Below are 21673 nucleotides of genomic sequence, written 5' to 3'. Positions count from 1 at the left end.
GACTGCGACGGCGCGATTGATCGTCGGGCAGCTGGCGACGGCCCAGCAATTAAATGAGTTGCGGGCTTGTTAGGCGCGTGCCCTGCGCGGCGCTCGAGTACTCTCCTCTTCATTCCGCTGTTAATTATGGAACTCCTTTCCGGCTGCTTTTATTCCTCTCTCTGCTGCCCCGTTCTACTCCTCACCCTCGCGACCCGGCTCTCTCACCAACTTTGAATTATTCGGCCGAGCGTTGTCAAGCTGACGCGTACGATTAAAATTTCGTAACTTGCAAGCTGTGCTGCGAACTGGTTCAATATTTCGAAGCTACGGACAGAAAGGTTACGATTCCGCTTTTTCTGAAAGATATTTCATAAGAAGTCAGTTATCAAAGGTGGCATCTAACAGGTGTCACTCATTTATTTAAATCGTCACACAAGCGTTAAAACTTTAGATGTCGAAATAAATGACTGCTGGATAGGAAAACAACTGAGATCACTTAACAGAGAAAACGCGAGTGGACCTATACGATTCTGCGCAAAATGTGCGAAAGAACATGCACTACTTCTAGGAGCTGATTACTGGTCTATGTGTGGTCGGTGTACTTGTTGTCGAGATGCCTTGGCAAGAATATTTTGCACAACAAAAATATATAGTTTAAGCGACACATCGCAATAAAATTGCATCATAACGCCTTCCTCCTTCCTTCCGTCCTAAAATCATGCTTCACCAGTTTGTTTGTCAAGCTTGCTAAGTTGTATATATGTTTTGTTACGTCCTGTATTCTTATTAGGTGTTGGAGTTATTTAGTATTTGATTATGGGAGAAACATGTTTAGAGAGCCTTGGCACAATAATTCCTGCTGGTAAATATCGGAGCGTTGCAAAAAGTTGAGGAATACAACAAGGTCCGATTCTACCCGACTGTGTTGAGCCATAATGTGATGTTTTGCGTGAAGAGCATAGTTTACACGTGCTACTAAGACAACCATCGAGATAGCGACCACACGATTGACCATTACGGAAAAAATCACGAAATATTTTAGTCAGCTAATAAACGGGACAACATCGGGGCTTATGGCGTTTTTGCAGGAAAAACTGAAAAAAAGTAATAAAGTTAAGATCACTCCAAAACAACCAAAAAGTCACTTACACGAATTCCTGTAGCATAAACCGAAGGAAAAATACAGAAAACACAAAACTGGACTCGAATAATTCATTTGAACTATATAGTTCAAACGAAGCTATTGATACGAGACGTACTCCTTCACCACCACGCCCCCCCCCCCAAAAAAAAAAAACGTAATCAAGGAACTGCACACACGTATTACTGTGAAATAAACCGAACAAAAAGAAACACTCACAGTGTTGGGATCGAATATTCGTTTCACCTATACAACTCTAATACCGGGATACCAGACACGCCCCACAAAAATAACACGTACAATTCCTCGTGAATAAAACAAACGAAAATATAAAAAAAACAACACACAAGTATAATCGCAGTTTATGCTTGACCTACATGACTAAAAGGAAAACAGGAATACCAGACACACCCCCACAAAACAACGATTTGATCGAAAAAAAAAAAAACACAAACAGACTATTCCAAAATATCGAAAGGAAATATAAAAATCTGATTGGAATCGCATTAAAAATGATAAGTAAGAATTTGAAAACCGAAAACAAATAAATAACTAATAAATACCAAAGATCTGATCCCATTCAGGTGAACCATTACTACCAACTACATCGCAAAAACAAACATCCACCACAAGAGTCAGCCACCTGTAATAACAGCACTACTTCTATGAGAACAACCCATTTCATACACGCAGCGTCTCCACGACATCACATTCGAACGAGCCAGCCAAATATTTCTAAAACCAAAATTAGAAATAACATCACTACTCGTTTCACTCAAGATCATTTGAGCTACCACTCACCATCAACAAACGCACCATATCACAAACACAGACAAATGATTATGAAAACAATATTATAATTGCAATCATGAATCGTCTGACTTACAACAATTTAAGTTGTGCTCCTAAATTCGTGCCTAGCCTTACCCTCGGAAATCATGCCAAATACAGGAAGAAATAGACAAATATTTGAGAGAAAAAAATAAAAATATAATCGCTGTTATTTTCCTATCAACATTTTAATTTGTGCTCTCAGGTTCCACATTAACCACACACTAGTACATCACAACTTTGAATAAACAACGTAGTTTACAAACAACGTGGATTACACTACTTACTAAGACAAGCACAAACAACGTTCTATAAAAGGCCGCTTACATCCTTTGCACCATAAACTCATGACGTCACATAAGATGTAACGGGTAAGAACTCACGGGTGGAATTGGACCGTATGCTTGACTCGAAAGCTGTTATTATAAATAACCTCAACTAGGCCTTATTACTTGTAATAAAAAGCTATAACTGTTAATCAGTATTACTGAATATATTGGAATATATTATTGTAGATTACGACATGATACATTACATTCTTCTGTCACAAACTGGCTCTTGCTAAAACATTACTGAAAAATTTGCAAAAACGTCAGGTGATGACAGTACTGTGTATGAACCGTAAGCAACAAAGCATCAGAGTGAAACTTCAGCATCCTTTACGTATATTCGACGTGGAGAGACCATTGTAATATTTGACAAATGTCACATAACAATTTAAACGCGGAAGCTCCATTTCCCCTTGCACCAAATATAGACCTTATAACCAGACTCACTTACTTTCTTGCAGTAGCTGGCAGTAATGCAGACTGCCCGTTTGATTGTGTACTTGCCTGATTAGTGTAGTATTCTAGCCAAAATATATTTTCTGCAGTTATGAGGTAGGTCAGATCAGTGTTGCTGCATGACCTCATTCAGTTTGGTATGTTATTCTTTTAGCCATTCATGCTTAGATTTGGAAATAACTTTGAGGCACTTACTTCAAGAGTTTAAAATCATTTTTAGGTATCAGTTTGACGGTGTGTGTGTGTGTGTGTGTGTGTGTGTGTGTGTGTGTGTGTGTGTCGAAAATAACATTGTGACACCTGATGTAGACATTCATTTTTTTTCTATTACTGGTGTATTTTATCAGAAATTTAGACATTATAAAACTTGTGACACTTGAAAAGCATAGCAGAACAATTAAGAAGTGGAAAATAATTAATTTGACGGTACGTTGTGCCTTACGCCGTGTATGGTACAACAAGCGAACTCTACCATCTGTTGGCGGTGACAAGTAACAAGACCTTAAAGTGGTAGTTAATTTATTTCGCATTTTGCAGTTATGCAAAAACTCATCTTTGGCAGCTTCATATTACATCATTAATTAAATTGTCTAAGTGCAATTTGTTAACTGTTTATAGAGAGATTGCACTTTCTCATTTTCCATGTTGAATGCTATACAGTTTCCAGCGGAATTTACGGATGTTGTAAGGTGAGCATGTCACTTTGATTTTTGTAAGTTGTCGATGTGAGGCAGAGAGAGAGAGAGAGAGAGAGAGAGAGAGAGAGAGAGAGAGAGAGAGAGAGAGAGGGGGGGGGGGAGAACAAGTTATGTTACTGTTAAACAATCTTTGGTCTCGCTGTGGCACAGTCTTTGCCTGTATGCTGTCTGATACATTGTTAGTTAGTGAAGTGTGGTAGATGATGGACGTATTGAGTAGTGCGTGTTGACATGTAATTGTATCTCTTAGATAAAGAAAGATTTATTGTAAAGGACAGCGAGGATGAATATGATAAATATGTTGGAAGCCGCAAAGAATATAAATTTTGAACAGTGCAGTTATTGTAGAAGCGAAGAAGTTTGAGGTAAAACTGTAGCACAGTTCAAATTAGGTTTACTTCAATCAATGGTCAGCATAGAAGTTTAAGATGGTTAACAGTTTGTGGGTACATAGTTTTGGTAATATGCAGACCTTTTATAGAGTGGGAGGTAAAGTTGGGTTAAATTTCATAAAGAAAGGCATGTGGTGGGGAGGTTACAATGTGAAACGGAAAGTTTACTCATGAGATAGTAGAATATTTGACGCAAGCAACTTTTTGTAGTGAAGAATGTAAAAGTAATCGGAAATGAATTATGTAAGCCAAAGAAAACAGTGAAACCTAAACAATTTGTATCTTCTGTGGTACTCGTGTCACTTTACTTAGTTAGCCGTTGTTTGTCTTGTAAAGCCATCGTCAGATCGTAACTGACTGTCTTCATAAAAGATGAAATGTTGAGCGATTTCTAAAATGATATTACACATGAAGAGAGAGGTGGAAAGACGGGTAAATGGGATTTTTAATACTGCAGTTGTAATAGTTTTGAAATTTTTAAGCTAAACATTAAATAAATGTGATGGAAACATACCAGCGAACGATAAACCTAAACACTGAAAAATATTGTGTGTGTGTGTGTGTGTGTGTGTGTGTATGTGTGTGTGTATGTGTGTGTGTGTGTGTGTGTGTATGTGTGTGTGAAGATCAGACCGAACAATATGAGAAACAGAAATCGTACTGCATATAAACATTAATTTGTAACTGCTCTAAGTAGTACATAAACGGCATATTTATGAGTATAAAAAATTGCACGCAACAAAGAAAGTACATATGGTAGAGTAACCCAAATTAAATTGTCAATCAAGTTAAGGTATAAAAGTAAGAGTGCTGAAGGATGACCTTAACTAATAAATATGGGAAACACTGACAATCATAATAAAACAAACTAGTACAAAGCAAAATGGATAAATGGAATGGAATAGAATGTGGAAAGTGTTTGATGCCTGGTGCTTAGATCCATGGTGAAAATATCCTCAATACAGTTTTATATCCAACTATGTAACAATATTGATAGTAATATGTCTCATATTGTTTCTACATAATACTCACTATTTATTAGTTAAAGTTATCCTTCAGCATTCCTTTTTTTATATCTTAACTTCATTGTCAATTTAATTTCTATTCTTATTAGTGATATTGGGATACTCTACCATATGTACTTTATTTGTTGAGTGCAATTCTTTATACTTATAAATCTGCCATTTACGTAGTACTTACAGTAGTTACAAACCCTCCAAACACACATGGTGAGGAGATCCTCAAGAAGCAGAACATGTCTTAAAACTAGATTACGTAACATATATTTACAAAGGATAAGATATTTGCTAGTGTACCTTCTACAGATACCAACAGAAATGGTCCTGATGGACACTGAATAATTCAGAACACTTTAAACATTTTTCATTTAAAAAGCACAGACGACTTAATAATCGGAAACTCGACAATTTTAACTTAAAATAATTTGAATTTTTCCCAGTTCCTTGAAAAACTCGATAAATCAAGAAAAAATTAATTTGAAGTTGTAGTGGTGAGGATATTTCGCCAACACTCTGTGAGCTGAAATGACACTCTATTATTTGAAGTCCTCTACTTCTGTGATTCCGATTGAAGTCTCCCCGCTTCTGTGATTCCGAGTACAGGCTCAGGCCACCTGTTGTTTGTTTCTCCGACCTCATACCTATTCAGTTTGCAATTTGTCTTCGTACCGTGTTGTAATCCGTGTTGCTTGAAACTGTGAAAGGCCATGAGCATTAGATGTAATGAAGAAAAGCTTGTTATTGAAGTTGTGAAGAGTGGAATTTCGAAACTAGACGTCGCAAAACAGTTATCATCTACGTTGGTGATGATTGCAAAAAATAAAGACCGTGTCACCGAAACTGTCTCAGGCACAGGAATAAAAAGGCCACGTCATGGCGGAATTTCCTGTCTGCAGCAGTTGTTGCTCTAGTGGATAAATCAGTGTAAAGGACAAAACATTCCCTTTCATAATTTCATGTTGAAGGGAAGAGGCAAGTCTTTTGCTCAGTCTCTTGGGACTGAACCATTTGCTGCAAGTAAGTGGTGGGTTTCAAATTAAAAAAAAGTTACTTCTTCACGTATGAACGTGGACAGTTCCCTTTGTATTGACTACACAGAATAAGTAGAACAATTTTCGAATGGCTACGGTCCGCGCAACATATTCATCATAGATAAAATCAGGCTTTTTTTCTTTAAATGTCTTGTTTTTCGTAAGCTAACATTGGAGGATAACTGAACAAGGACAGAATAACTGTAGTTCTAGTCTGTAACATGGACAGATCTAAGAAGTTGAAACCACTCATGGATATCTACAACACCATGGTGTTTCAACGGAATAAAATCGCTTCCCATAACTTACCGCTCAAATAAGAAAACATGGATAACGACCGAGTTGTTTAATGAATGACCGACCTCAGTTAATAGAGATTTGAAAAACAAGAAACACAAAATTTTACGGTTTTTGACATTTGCACTGTACAGAACAAGCCACCACTATTCGATCACGAAAAAATTGATTTTTTGTCCCACCCAGCACGAAATCAAGATTGCAATCATTGGACTAGGGAATGACACGCAATTTTAAAACTCTCTACAGCAGATAAATCGTTTAACCAGTGTTGGATAACCCTGAAAAAGGTGGGGAAGCAAACATAACGGTTTTGAATGCTGTAACCATGACTGATAAGGCCTGGAAATACGCCAGCACTCCCACACATTACAACTGCTTCAGAAATGGCGGGTTTTTAATGTAAAAGGAAAACGCAGAACAGCCATCAGAGTCACGAGAATAAATGAACTCAATCCCACATGCCTGAGGCTGGAAAGTTCTACCCTACTGTGGAGAGTTAACCTATGGGGATTTTCTTCACGTTGACGATGCCTTCGGTGCCCATGTTCTTCGAACCGATGCTGAACTGTTGGCCTGTCAGGATAAGGAAGAGGAAGAAACGAAGAACAACCGCCAAACCCAGTCACATTGAGCGAAGCAAGGTCCTGGTTTCATACCCTACACTCATATGCCCTCAGAACGGAATTGATTATTTCTTCTCAACTATCATCACCATCTAGACAATGCCAAATGAATGTCATTTTCTCAAAAGAAAATCGCCGACCACTTTTGAATATGACGTCTAACATTTTCATTAGTATTTTTTCATATGTACGTACCAAATGTGTACATGTGTGTATTACTTTTCACACAATTAAAATAAATCAATTACGAAATATGGGAGGGGGGGATCAAATAAAAGTGGCCCGGACTAGTGGATACGATTCAACGTGAATTTGTGGCATCGTTAATGGAGGAGGAAAAGACCTACAGTTTCTTCCAACCGGATGGAGCAACTGTCCACCATACAGTCGGCCGAACTTTGTAGAATATTTATACAATCTTCACCCCTGAAAGACTATTTCGCAGAGGTCAGTCTGGCTCGGTCCCAGATGGTTACCCAGGTCTGTCAGTGTGCGATTACTTTGTGTGGGGAGTCCTCGAGTCTATGATGTATCGTAGCAACCCTCATAGTCTTCAAGAACTGGAGCGGAAAATTTCGGATGAGACCGCAGTAATTCCAGCATGTCAGCTTCGACCCATCTTCAGCAACGTGTCGACCAGGGACCAAAAGTGCCTGCTGTGGGCATGTTAGTACTGTATTTCCTTTCCTCTGCTGTGTTTCTTTGTGCCCTGGAACTTTTCTCTCTGGACCAATTTTATTTGCCCACCCTGCTTATGTAATATGTATGTACTTCGAACTATCGGTAATTTGAGCTTTTTTCCTTGGTCTCTTGAGTTTCAAATTATCGAGAGTCGACTGTAATAACAAACATGTAACAAAATATGTAAATGAAGAACTCACTGGCGAGCATACGATAATACTTAGCCTGTTGTAGTCAAGCTTCATCAAAAAGGAAAAAAAAAACAGTTACCAGCACTTATTTATACTGATCAATTTATTGTGCTGAAAATTTACAGAAGTCAGAGTTAAATCAATACATTTCTTGCTGCCACTAATAATGTATAGAAATCAGCCACTTCTACCAAAAAATTCTTCAGTGGAGTCGAAATAAATGGCCACCAAAATCCTTTTGGCTCTTGGTTAAACTGAACTTTATTAGTACGTAAAACAGTTTTTATGACTGCTGGCGAGTTATTGAAAATGTGTGTTCCTGAATAATGTACACTATTCTGTACCAAAGTAAATGATTTAAAATCCTTGTGAATATTATATTTATTTCTAGTACTGAATCCGGGAACTGAACTATTGCTTTGTAAAATAGATATTATTTATGCTGAACTTCATTAAGGAGGAATTATAGTGGCAAACAGTAGTTAATGTTCCCAGTTCGTTGAACAGCCATCTCCACAAAGTTCTTGAGTTCGATCTACAAACAATTCATATAGCACGTTCTAGACATTAAAAACGTTTCTTAACTTCGTGATGTGTTACCCTTATAATTTATCCCGTATGACAAAATGTAATGAAAGTAAACGAATTATTTTTATTTTTATATCACCTTCCTGGCAACATCTCATTTCAAATAATGATTTGTTTAGCCGCTTTACCAGTTCCGCGATATGCTCCTTCAAGCTGAATTTATTATCGTGTAGTAATCCCAAGGATTTAACAGTGCCGCTGCTGGTCATATTTTAGGTACATAGTGGGGGAACACGTCCGACAAGTTCTGAATAGCATATAGTATGTTTTCTTCAAAATTTAATGACTAAAAGTTGTCTACTACTCCTTTTAATAATCGAGAAAAAATCATTAAGTGATCTTTCTAAAACTATACTTGATTTGCTATATATTGCAATGCTGTGTCATTTGCAAACGAAAAAAACTTATTGTATGGTGTTATTACAGATGAAAGGCTATTTATACACACAAGAAGAGGTGAGGACCCTAAGATTGTACGTTTTGAGAAAACACATGTAATTATTTCCCAGCGATATGTTGTTTGATATCTTTCCTATTGACACACTTTTGTTTCCTACCAGACAGATACGATTTGTACCATTTTGCAACATTTCCTGTTACCTCGTAATATTATAATTTGCTCAACAAGATGTTGTGATTAACACAGTCAAGTGCCTTTGACAGATTACAAAATATATCAGTAGTCTGTAATTTATTGTATGATTAATTAAGAACTTGCTCGCGCTATGTGTAAATAGCTTTCTCGATATTGGAACCGTTTAGAAACCCAAGACATTACTTTAACAATATATTATTCGTAGCTCAACGTTTAAGCAGCTGGTTATATATTACCTTTTCTAAGATTTTCGAGAATGCTGACAAAAGTATAATTGGACTGAAGTTTAACGCTATTTCGTTCTCTCCTTTCTTATACAAAGGCTTAACTTCAGAATATCTCGACCATTTGGAAAATATTTCATTGATGAATTACTGGTTATACAAGAGTATTAATATGGTACTTAACTCAGAACAACATTTTTAATTAAACTTCGTTTCTATTTTATCATAACCATAGGATTTTTTTTCATTTTAGCATTATATGATGGTGTACAGAAGATCATATTCATATTACTCAAGTTATTAGTAGCAGATAGTCTGAGTTATTCCACGGCACCATCCACTGGACATAAAAACCCCATCTTTTAACCAACAATTATGAAATGCTTGCTAAAAATTTTGCAACTCTGTACACATCAGTTACCAATGTGTAATGTACTTTTTATATTACTCGCTCCTCTTCATTTTTGGATCTACCTTCCCCCTTGACTACTCCCATATTGTCATTATTTTGTCACCTGATGTGGCTATATTTTTCTAATAATGCAATTTCTTCGAAGCCTGTGTTGCTACCCTCACTATTTTGCAGTACCGTTCATCTTGTAATGAGCAATAGCATTAACATCAGAGCTATTTCTGACTGGTAGCTAGTTTTACTTTTATTTTTATTTAATTTTTGTAAAATAGACTTATTCCTTGAGTAATCTGGTCTTCTTTCCAGACTTCTCTCTAATCTTTACTAGTTTTGTGGGGAAAAGCTTCCGAATAAGATAAGGACTTTATTAATAAAAGTGTTGTACTTTTCAGTGATGCAGTTAGCACTGTATTATCATTCCAGTTTGTGTATTTCAGCAGTTACCTATACTAATCAATTCCTGGCTTTCTGACTACCCTATTTAACTCAAATTTAGTAGATTTTGTATCATGACCACTGTTAACATTTAAGAAAAAGAACTACATGATTTGAGACTCCATTGACTGCTGTTTTTGTAATGCAATTTTGTTCATTAGACTTATCTATAAATGAATTATCATTGGCTGTTTTTTGAATAATTCACTATCCTATTTGGGATATTTATGGTAGGAATTAAATTGAATGATAATTTTACTAACTGCAATAGATTCATAGCAGAAGAGATTTTAAGAAAGTTTACATCAGAGTAAGCTGCAATCGCAATTTATTTTTCCTTTTACTCTTAAATAGGTCAACAGTGCTTGTAAGTGATTTATGAATAGATTAAGATTACCTGAAAGTACCTGATGTTCACTTTCTATTATAAAGGATTTATTATGACATTCTATTGCACATGCTTCCATAGCTGCTCTAGGGAAATTTTATGGATATCTTTGTTCCTAAGTTTATGGCAATTACTGTTAAATATGTAACGCCTCCTTTTCCCATTTCTGTTCTAAATAAATAAGATGCTGACCTGTACACAGTTAACATTTAACGCATCTGTGCCAGTCGTCACTTACGTTCAGAGAGGTAGATTATGTCACCTGGGTCTGTTGTGTGTAATTCATGAATGCAGAAGCCACAAGCTAGAATTATGTTGTCGTATTTCTTTATGAAACCGAATGTTTTGTCAATCGTAGTCTCTGTTAAAACTTTGTTTGTTTTTATCATCTCTATTTTAGAAAATGTGCTGCTCTGACAGCGGTATTTTATCAGTCATAACAGTGCCTCTTCCATCTTCCCCCCTCACTCCTCACCCTCTCACAAGTTTTCTGCTGTTAGCTCACCCAGTTGACATTCCTTTTTTCTGTTCAAGTGAAGGGCACGCCTAGTATAATTCCATCTACTGACGGATTTCACAGGATCACGGCAATATGTGACACTTACGACAAAAGTAGCCTTTCAAATTCTAAGTTAACTACCCTGACCTTGACAGAAGAGTTCAAATGAAGTCAGTCATGACGTCTCAGAACAGTTACAAACTCAACATTGGTATGTCTCCATGTCGATGCAGTCTTTACCAGGTCACACACTATTTTGTACCCAGCATCTGTCGATACTAATGCCTGGCCACATACTATAGCCACGAGTCTTCCTTCACTAAATCCTTACATGGTTATGCTAAGTCCTTTGTCTCCTGATAAAGGCCAGCATTGTATTAAACCTGGTACTGTGACGCTACTTCAGATGTAAAAGCTGGCCTGGACCTCTAGCTTCCTTCTGTTACCTGTCATACTTTCCACGTCTCACTACCCATCTTCCTCCTTAACGTGTCTAAATCTTTCCTAATCTTATCTGCATACACTACAAAAACCACTGAAGAGTCTCATTGACTTCCGCAGTTCTCAAACCACTATACTCATCTCAGTGGAAAAAACCACAGCATCCATCACACACTAGTCCAAAACTAACAATTCTATAGCAAGTCAGGCACTTTCCACTCATGGCTGAATAATAATTTAGTGAGAATAGGTCCAGTAAATTATCGATAAACAAGAAAACACATTTACAAAACTTTGACTTACAGGCAACTGTATGTAAACAAACTACGTGTGTGAAGCTGCTGATCAAATAATTTAAAATTTACACTGCCTCCTGCAAATATAAATGAAATAATGAAGGAATACGAGCTACTTAAACTGCGGGATAGAAAATAAAAATTAAAGGAGCTTCTCTACATTTTCTGCACCTAAACGTAAACAAAAATACAACAACCCGACTTTACGATCTTTTCGCATTTTTTGGAGTAACATGTACAGAAAATGAGATATTTAATACTATGCATAAACTCATACTAATACACGTACTTACCCAGGAGTCTGTAACATGTAATAAAATAGTGAAGATTAGAAAGAGGCAATTTGATAATGTAATAGTAGATGAAAACTGTCTGCCGATATTTAATGGTCTCCTGGGCTTCCAACGGATACAGTTTTCGCCTTTTCTTTTCCAAGTGGAGTACACTGGGCTGTGTATGGTAGCTGTGAAATACTTAAAGAAATCTTCAGGCGGATATATAATTTTGTTTCAGTTGTAAGAAACTGTGACTTATGCGATCCAAATTGATGCAATTGTCTAACGATTATCTTCGTTTCTTTCATATTTTTTGCAATCATTTCTCTTGTCAATTTGTCGTTGTACCTTCTCCCATTCTATGTAAGGCTAATTACTGTTGGATGAATAGTTTGTGATTATGTAAGCTACAATATGTCACTTCCATGGTGCCAGTAGCCTCCACCATAGAACTAAGGTTTTTTATTTTTTGAACTAGTACCTTGTGAACAGTGTCGTCTCTTCTGCTGATTTTCTCTTCACCATGCACGGACAATCTTTACCTTACTCGTAAATTCTCAGAGAGATCTCGTAGGTTCCTCAATCGCCGCATAAGCGGTGATAATCAGTGACACGAGAGAGGCCCTCCATCTAAAAAAAATACTATTATTACACACATAAGTGCTAAAGAAACTAGTATAGGCATGCGATTCGAATACAGAGATATGTAAACAGGCAGAATACGGCGGTGCTGTCGGCGACGCTTATATAATACAACAGGTGTCTGGCGCAGTTCTTAGATCGGCTACTGCTGCTACAATGGAAGATTATCAAAATTTAAGTGAGTTTGAACGTGGTGTTACAATCAGCGAACGAGCAGCGGAACACAGCATCTCCGAGGTAGGGATGAAGTGGGCATTTTCCCGTACCACCATTTAAAGAGTGTACTGTGAATATTAGGAATTCGGTAAAACATCAAATCTCCGACAAGCTGTGACTGGAAAAAGATCCTGCAAGAACGGGACCAACGACGACTGAAGAGAATCGTTCAACGTGACAGGAGTGCAACGCTTCCGCAAATTGCAGAAGATATTAATGTCGGGCCATCAACAAGTGTCAGCGTACGAAGCATTCAACGATACATCATCGATACGGGCTTTCGAAGCCGAAAGGCCATTCGTATACCCTTGATGACAGCTCGACACAAAGCTTTACGCCTCGCCAGGACCGGCCAATAACGACATTGGAGTTTTAACGACTGGACATACACGGCACAAAGCTTTACGTGTACCTGGGTTCGTTAACACCGACAATGGACGGCTGATGACTGGAAACATGTTGCCTAGTCGGAGGCGTCTCGTTTCAAATTGTATCGAGCAGATGGACGTCCATGGGTATGGCGACAACCTCATGAATCCATGTACTCTGCATTTCACCAGGGAACTGTTCGAGCTGCTGGAGGCTCTGTAATGGTGTGGGGCGTGTGCAGTTGGAGTGGTATGGAACCCCTGATTCGTCTAGATACGACTCTGACTGGTGACACATACGTAGGTATCCTGTGTGATCACCTGCATCCATTCATGTCCATTGTACATTCCGACGGACTTGGGCAATTCCATCAGGACATTGCAACACCCCACACGTTCAAATGGTTCAAGTGGCTCTGAGCACTATGGGACTTAACATCTGATGTCATCAGTCCCCTAGAACTTAGAAGTACTTAAACATAGCTAACCTGAGGACATCACACACATCCATGCCCGAGGCAGGATTCGAACCTGCGACCGTAGCACTCGCGCGGTTCCAGACATCTACATCTACATCACGTCCATACTCCGCAAGCCACCTGATGGTGTGTGGCGGAGGGTACCTTGAGTACCTCTATCTGTTCTCCCTTCTATTCCAGTCCCGTATTATTCGTGGAAAGAAGGATCGTCGGTATGCCTCTGTGTGGGCTCTAATCTCTCTGATTTTATCCTCATGGTCTCTTTGCGAGATATACGTAGGAGGGAGCAATATGTTGCTTGACTCTTAGGTGAAGGTATGTTCTCGAAACTTCAACAAAAGCCCTTACCGAGCTACTGAGCGTCTCTTCTGCAGAGTCTTGCACTGGAGTTTATCTATCATCCCTGTAACGCTTTCGTGATTACTAAATGATCCTGTAAGGAAGCGCGCTGCCCTCCGTTGGATCTTCTCTCTCTCTTCTATCAACCTTATCTGGTACGGATCCCACACTGCCGAGCAGTATTCAAGCAGTGGGCAAACAAGCGTACTGTAACCTACTTCCTTTGTTTTCAGATTGCATTTTATTAGGATTCTTCCAATAAATCTCAGTCTGGCATCTGCTTTACCGACGATCAACTTTATATGATCATTCCATTTTAAATCACTCCTAATGCGTACTCCCAGATAATTTATGGAATTAACTGCTTCCAGTTGCTGACCTGCTGTATTGTAGCTAAATGATAAAGGGGATTTCTTCGTATGTATTCGCAGCACATTACACTCGTCTGCATTGTTATTCAATTTGCATTCCCTGCACCATGCGTCAATTCGCTGCAGATCCTCCTGCATTTCAGTACAATTTTCCATTGTTACAACCTCTCGATATACCACAGCATCATATGCAAAAGGCTTCAGTGAACTTCCGATGTCATCCACAAGGTCATTTATGTATATTGTGAATAGCAACGGTCCTACGACACTCCTCTGCGGCACATCTGAAATCACTCTTACTTCGGAAGACTTCTCTCCATGCTGTATTCTCTTATCTAGGAGCTCTTCAATCCAATCACACAATTGGTCTGATAGTCAATATGCTCTTACTTTGTTCATTAAACGACTGTGGAGAACTGTATCGAACGCCTTGCGGAAGTCAAGAAACACGGCATCTACCTGTGAACCCGTGTCTATGGCCCTCTGAGTCTCGTGGACGAATAGCGTGAGCTGGGTTTCACACGACTATCTTTTTCGAAACCCATGTTGATTCCTACAGAGTAGATTTCTAGTCTCCAGAAAAGTTATTATACTCGAACATACTGTTGTTGTTGTTGTGGTCTTCAGTCCAAAGACTGGTTTGATTCAGCTCTCCATGCAACTCTACCCTGTGCAAGCTTCTTCATCTCCCAGTACCTACTGCAACCTACATCCTTCTGAATCTGCTTAGTGTATTCATCTCTTGGTCTCCCTCTACGATTTTTACCCTCCACACTGCCCTCCAATACTAAATTGGTGATCCCTTGATGACTCAGAACATGTCCTACCAACCCATCCCTTCTTCTGGTCAAGTTATACCACAAACGTCTCTTCTCCCCAACCCTATTCAACACTTCCTCATTAGTTATGTGATCTACCCATCTAATCTTCAGCATTCTTCTGTAGCACCACATTTCGAAAGCTTCTATTCTCTTGTTGTCCAAACTATTTATCGTCCACGTTTCACTTCTATACATGGCTACACTCCATACAAATACTTTCAGAAATGACTTCCTGACACTTAAATCTATAGTCGATGTTAACAGATTTCTCTTCTTCAGAAACGCTTTCCTTGCCATTGCCAGTCTACATTTTATATCCTCTCTACTTCGACCATCATCAGTTATGTTGCTCCCCAAGTAACAAAACTTTACTACTTTAAGTGTTTCATTTCCTAATCTAATTCCCTCAGCATCACCCGACTTAATTCGACACTCCTCGATTTGCTTTTGTTGATGTTCATTTATATCCTCCTTTCAAGACACTGTCCATTCCGTTCAACTGCTCTTCCAAGTCCTTTGCTGTCTCTGGCAGAATTACAATGTCATCGGCGAACCTCAAAGTTTTTATTTCTTCTCCCTGGATTTTAATACCTACTCCGAATTTTTCTTCTGTTTCCTTTACCGCTTGCTCAATCTACAGATTGAATAACATCAGGGAGAGGCTACAACCCTGTCTTACTCCCTTCCCAACCACTGCTTCTCTTTCATGTCACTCGACTCATATAACTGCCATCTGATTTCTGTACAAATTGTAAATAGCTTTTCCCTCCCTGTATTTTACCCCTGCCACCTTTAGAATTTGAAAGAGAGTATTCCAGTCAACATTGTCAAAGGCTTTCTCTAAGTCTACAAATGCTAGGAACGTAGGTTTGCCTTTTCTTAATCTTTCCTCTAAGATAAGTCATAAGGTCAGTATTGCCTCACGTGTTCCAGTATTTCTATGGAATCCAAACTAATCTTCCCCGAGGTCGGTGTCTACTAGTTTTTCCATTCGTCTGTAAAGAATTTGTGTTAGTATTTTGCAGCTGTGACTTATTAAACTGATAGTTCGGTAATTTTCACATCTGTCAACACCTGCTTTCTTTGGGATTGGAATTATTATATTCTTCTTGAAGTCTGAGGGTATTTCGCCTGTCTCATACATCTTGCTCACCAGATGGTAGAGCTTTGTCAGGACTGGCTCTCCCAAGGCTGTCAGTAGTTCTAATGGAATGTTGTCTACTCCCGGGGCCTTGGTTCGACTTAGGTCTTTCAGTGCTCTGTCAAACTCTTCACGCAATATCGTATCTCCCATTTCATCTTCATCTACATTCTCTTCCATTTCCATAAAATTGTCCTCAAGTACATCACCCTTGTATAGACCCTCTATATACTCCTTCCACCTTTCTGCTTCCCTTCTTTGCTTAGAACTGGGTTTCCATCTGAGCTCTTAATGTTCATACAGGTGGTTCTCTTATCTCCAAAGGTCCCTTTATTTTCCTGTAGGCAGGTTCTATCTTACCCCTAGTGAGATAAGCCTCCACATCCTTACATTTGTCCTCCAGCCATCCCTGCTTAGCCATTTTGCATTTCCTGTCGATCTCATTTTTTAGGCGTTTGTATTCCTTTTTGCCTGCTTCATTTACTGCATTTTTATATTTTCTCCTTTCATCAATTAAATTCAATACTTCTTCTGTTACCCAAGGATTTCTACTAGCCCTCGTCTTTTTACCTACTTGATCCTCTGCTGCCTTCACTACTACATCCCTCAGAGCTACCCATTCTTCTTCTACTGTATTTCTTTCCCCCATTCCTGTCAATTGTTCCCTTATGCTCTCCCTGAAACTCTGAACAACCACTGGTTCTTTCAGTTTGTCCAGGTCCCATCTCCTTAAATTCCCATCTTTTTGCAGTTTCTTCAGTTTTAATCTACAGGTCATAACCAATAGATTGTGATCAGAGTCCACATCTGCACCTGGAAATGTCTTACAATTTAAAACCTAGTTCCTAAATCTCTGTCTTACCATTATATAATCTATCTGATACCTTTTAGTATCTCCAGGGTTCTCCCATGTATACAACCTTCTTTCATGGTTCTTAAACCAAGTGTTAGCTATGACTAAATTGTGCTCTGTGCAAAATTCTACCAGGCGGCTTCCTCTTTCATTTCTTACCCCCAATCCATATTCACCTACTACATTTCCTTCTCTCCCTTTTCCTACACTCGAATTCCAGTTGCCCATGACTATTAAATTTTCGTCTCTTCGCTATCTGAATAATTTCTTTTATTTCATCATACATTTCTTCAATTTCTTCGTCATACGTGTTCCAAAATTCTACAATTGATCGACGTTAGAGATATATGTCTATAGTTCTGAACATCTGTTCGATGTCCCTTCTTGAAAACGGGGATAACTTGTGCCCTTTTCCAATCCTTTGGAACGCTACGCTCTTCTAGAGACCTTCGGTACACCGCTGCAAGAAGGGGTGGGGGCAAGTTCCTTCGCGTACTCTGTGTAAACTCGAACTGGTATCCCATCAGTTCCAGCGGCCTTTCGTCTTTTGAGCGATTTTAATTGTTTCTCTATCCCTCTGTCGTCTCTTTCGATACCTACCATTTCGTCATCTGAGCGACAATCTAGAGAAGGAACTACAGTGCAGTCTTCCTCTGTGAAACAGCTTTGAAACCGCGATCGGTTCTGGCAACGATACTACAAATAGTTAGCTCTGATTCCACCCCGCGAGCGAGGCTTTCCGCCTTCACCAACTCCAACCTCCTGTACGAACTGAGGATGACGTCTGAACCCAGACGGCAGGAGTCGTTGGTGCCGACATGAGCAAAACTTTGCTGTCGGATGCACCTAGTGCTCTCTATCGCCGCCGGCAGGGCCTCCTCCACATCTCGGATGAGACCCCCCCCCCCCTCCCCCAGCGAGCACGCACACTGGCCTTCTTCCCCGACCTTTTCGCTATTTCCCTAAGGGGCTCCATCGCCCGCCCTCCCAATAAAAACCCCTCCCCCCGTGTGCCTGTTCGGACCTTGCTGAAGGAGCGGCCACATGTCCACTCACAGGCAGAGCGGGCGATGCCATACGGCGAGCTTCCACATTGACCCTTCGCCTCGTGCGCCGCGAACGCTGCTGAACCCGCCACTCCCCTTGGGGAGAGGAAGGCCCAACAGCGCCCGGTACCCTCGAAGAAGCGCCTAGAACCGCTCCTCCACCGCGGCCGGCCCACACGTTCAGAATGGCTACAGAGTGGCTCCAGGAACACACTACTGAATTTGAACACTGCCACAGACCATCAAACTCCCGAGACCTTAACATTTTTGAGCATATCTGGTATGCTTTGCAACGTGCTGTTCAGAATAGATTTCCACCCCCTCGTATTCCTACGGATTTATGGACAGCCTTGCAGGATTCATGGTGTCACTTCCCTCCAGCACTACTTCAGACATGAGCCGAGTCCATGCCACGTCCTGTTGCGGCACTTTTGCATGCTAGCGGGGCCCCTACAAGATATTAGGCAGGTGTACCAGTTTCTTTGGCTCTTCAATGTAATGTTATTATTATGAAGCAACTTGGGAATTACAACGAAATATTTCCACAACACCACTAATTATTGTTTCTATGCCTTTCAGAAGTTACGGAACGAGGTGACACAGTGGCTAGCACACTGGCTTCACATTAGGGAGGACGACGTTTCGAAACGACGTCGGCCATACAGATTTAGGTCTTCCGTGACTTCCCTAAATCCGTCCAGGCAACTGCCGGAATGGTTCTTTTGAAAGAACACGGCTTATTTCCTTCACCATCCTTCTTTGTGCTCCGTCTCTGATGACCTCGTTGTCGATGAGACGTTAAACTCTGTCTCCTTTCCTTCCCGAAGCGTGAGATCAAAACAGAATCCCCACTTTTTAAAATAAAAAACGATATGTTTCTTAGAGCAGAAAATCGTATTCTGTAATTGAACTTGTGACACTTTTCACACCAAGTCTCTCCTCCACTCCCTTTCTTCTTAGGATGTACTCAACTGCAGAAACATTTTTGGACCATGGTGATATCCAGAACATTTCATATGACATTCATGTAATGCCTACTTCTTTCAGATCTCTCCGATGTAATCTTCAAAATGGCGTTGTTGCATTTCATTCTCGCCTATACTGTACAGGACTCACTCTCTGGATATAGCTTCCATCGACCAGTTGTTGTGTTCATGCGTTCTCTTACGGGATTTAATCCAGTAATTGTACGGGTTACCATTCCTCTCTTGTGAGCCACGTTCTAGTGAAGCACTTTACTATTAAACTACAAGTTTGTGTTAGAGATTTCGGGCGTGGAGCCGGATGTTTTCGAGCACATCATTATACATTACTACGTTATACATTCGCAACTGTACACATGTGGGAGCGGTAAACATTAAATCACACAGTTTACTTCGTGTTTACAAAATCAAGTTCAATTAGGCATAAGTTTCTTGGTTGCGCTGTTTGGAACAAAGCAGCCTTAGGGCTGTCTCTACGCACCATGTAGCTGTCGGTCTTCTTAAAATTTACGAGAACGTCGCGTAAAAGCAATAATCGTTGACCTGTTTTTAAAATCACTTCACGACAGTGCTCTCGATTACTTGTTTTCTCAGTTAGTAGTGTCATTCCAGCGGTGAATGTCCCTGAACAGTTTTTCGCCAACTACTGCAACATTTTTATTAGTCTTGTTACTAGTCTGCGTAAAAACATGCTAGAGATGCAGCTACAACACCCTGTGGCATCATAAAATCCGAACACAGCCCATTACTTTCGCTATGTGCGCGCCTCTCGTGACATCATAAATTTAATTTACGCTTATTCTTTGTTGTGCAGCGAAAGGAGTCCACCGAGAAATTTTTATAATTTGATGTGACTCAATGCATAATTTCAAGCAAGTGTACGTAAGCGGGAACTCCTGTGTTGGTGTCAGATTTTAAAACTGTTTATTATCTTTCTTTCAGGCGCTCCTCTGATCGTCACTGTGAATATGGTCATAAAAAGCATGGGAGAAGTGTCTGAGGCGGGAGAGGTAAGAATCATTCAATTTTAGTAACTGACTGTTAGTTTGAGCGACCATCATTTTTTTCTCTTGGAGTTTCACATAAATTGATTCTGTAGAAAAATGATGACTTTTTTTTTAAATTCTTTCTTTACGACGCTACTATCTCTTCAAACCATATACTTGCCTCAGCGATGTACTACTAATACGCAGAATTACTAAGCTGGATGTGTACATCTACATCTCTATTCCGCAAGCTACCTTGTGTGTCACGTACAGTGGTACGACTCTTCTGGTCGTGAGAAGCGTAATGAATTTACGCTAAATGAAATGTTATGCGTCACGTCGTTTCGCAATCGAAATTGCTACCATACAGAGCATCACACTTCGCAGTAATCCGAAGAGTTTACATGTATGTTAGCAGATTTCTTATCTCTCTTGCGATTGAATAACGGGCAAAAGAAACCTTGTCTCCTTTTTTCGTTAACCAAGTTCAAAATTACGCAATACAATTTTGCTTGTAAATAGCGCAGTTGATTCTGTTAATTCCTGACTCGCAAGGTGCAATAATCTCTGAGACGCGAAATAGGCATTTTCGATTGAATTAAAATTGCTATTTCATGTTAGTGCTCACTAAGATTTCTTTCGGGATTATTAATTAGCGTGCTTTTGACTGACAGAATATTTACTGCTTCTCTCCCTTCATTTTTTTTATTTATTTATTCGTGTGGCTCAAATGCAGTTTAAAAATACAGGTATGATATAAAATCGTCATAACTTCTGAAAGGTTTACATTGGGACATTCAAACTGCACGGTTGGCCGCGGGGTATGATGGGAATTAGTATGCACTGTATGGTTTGGTTTAGCGACGAAGGCCACTGTCGTTCGGATAGGTTCGTCAATAAGCAACTCTGGAGCATTTGGGGGACTAAGAATCTGCATTTAGCGATCGAGAAGTCTCTTCACCTTCAACGGGTGTCCAGTCACGGAATAATCAGTGCGATATTCCTTGATGGCATGGTACCTACCGAACGGTACATGGAGGTTCTGGAAGATTATTTCATCCCCATTATCCAAAGTAACCCTGAGTTCGACAAGACGTGGTTCATGAAAAACGGAGCTCGTGTTTGATGTCCTGGAGGGACACTTTGGGGCCCCCATTCTGGCTCTGGGGAACCCAGAGGCCACTAGCACGGGCTTCTATTGGTCGCCATATTCTCCGGATCTGAATACAAGCGACTGCTTTTTGTGGGGCTATATTGAAGAAAAGGAGTACAGCAATAACCTGAAAACCATTGCTGAGCTAAAAACAGCCATTCGCGAGGTAATCGACAGCATCTATATTGCGACGCTTCAGCGGATCATGCAGAATTTCGCTATTCGTCTGCGCCATATCATCGCCAATGATGGCAGGCATATCGAACATTTCATAACCTAAACCCGAATATCTGCAGTGACGTTTACATATTGAATAAAGTGTGTGCACGCCGTAGTTTGTAACTAATTTACGTTTTTTTCATACAGTTCAATAATTGTCATCCTGTATATAACATTAGTATGTTTATATAACAAAAATACAGAAAGACAAAACTACATATAAAATTAA

The 21673-nt window shown here is 39.7% G+C and overlaps 1 protein-coding gene across 2 annotated transcripts in view; it reads left to right on the top strand.

Moving 5' to 3' along the window:
• Positions 1-21673, top strand: part of LOC126355973 (uncharacterized) — a 185466-nt gene that overhangs the window by 49217 nt on the left and 114576 nt on the right. For both annotated transcript variants that reach the window (XM_050006579.1, XM_050006580.1), the window contains exon 2: positions 20029-20096. In XM_050006579.1, the coding sequence (XP_049862536.1) occupies positions 20029-20096 (68 nt within the window). The remainder of the gene's footprint in view (positions 1-20028; positions 20097-21673) is intronic.

The sequence above is a fragment of the Schistocerca gregaria genome, chromosome 3 (assembly GCF_023897955.1).
Source record: "Schistocerca gregaria isolate iqSchGreg1 chromosome 3, iqSchGreg1.2, whole genome shotgun sequence".
Lineage (NCBI taxonomy): Eukaryota > Metazoa > Arthropoda > Insecta > Orthoptera > Acrididae > Schistocerca > Schistocerca gregaria.
This window is presented reverse-complemented; position numbering and strand designations above follow the sequence as displayed.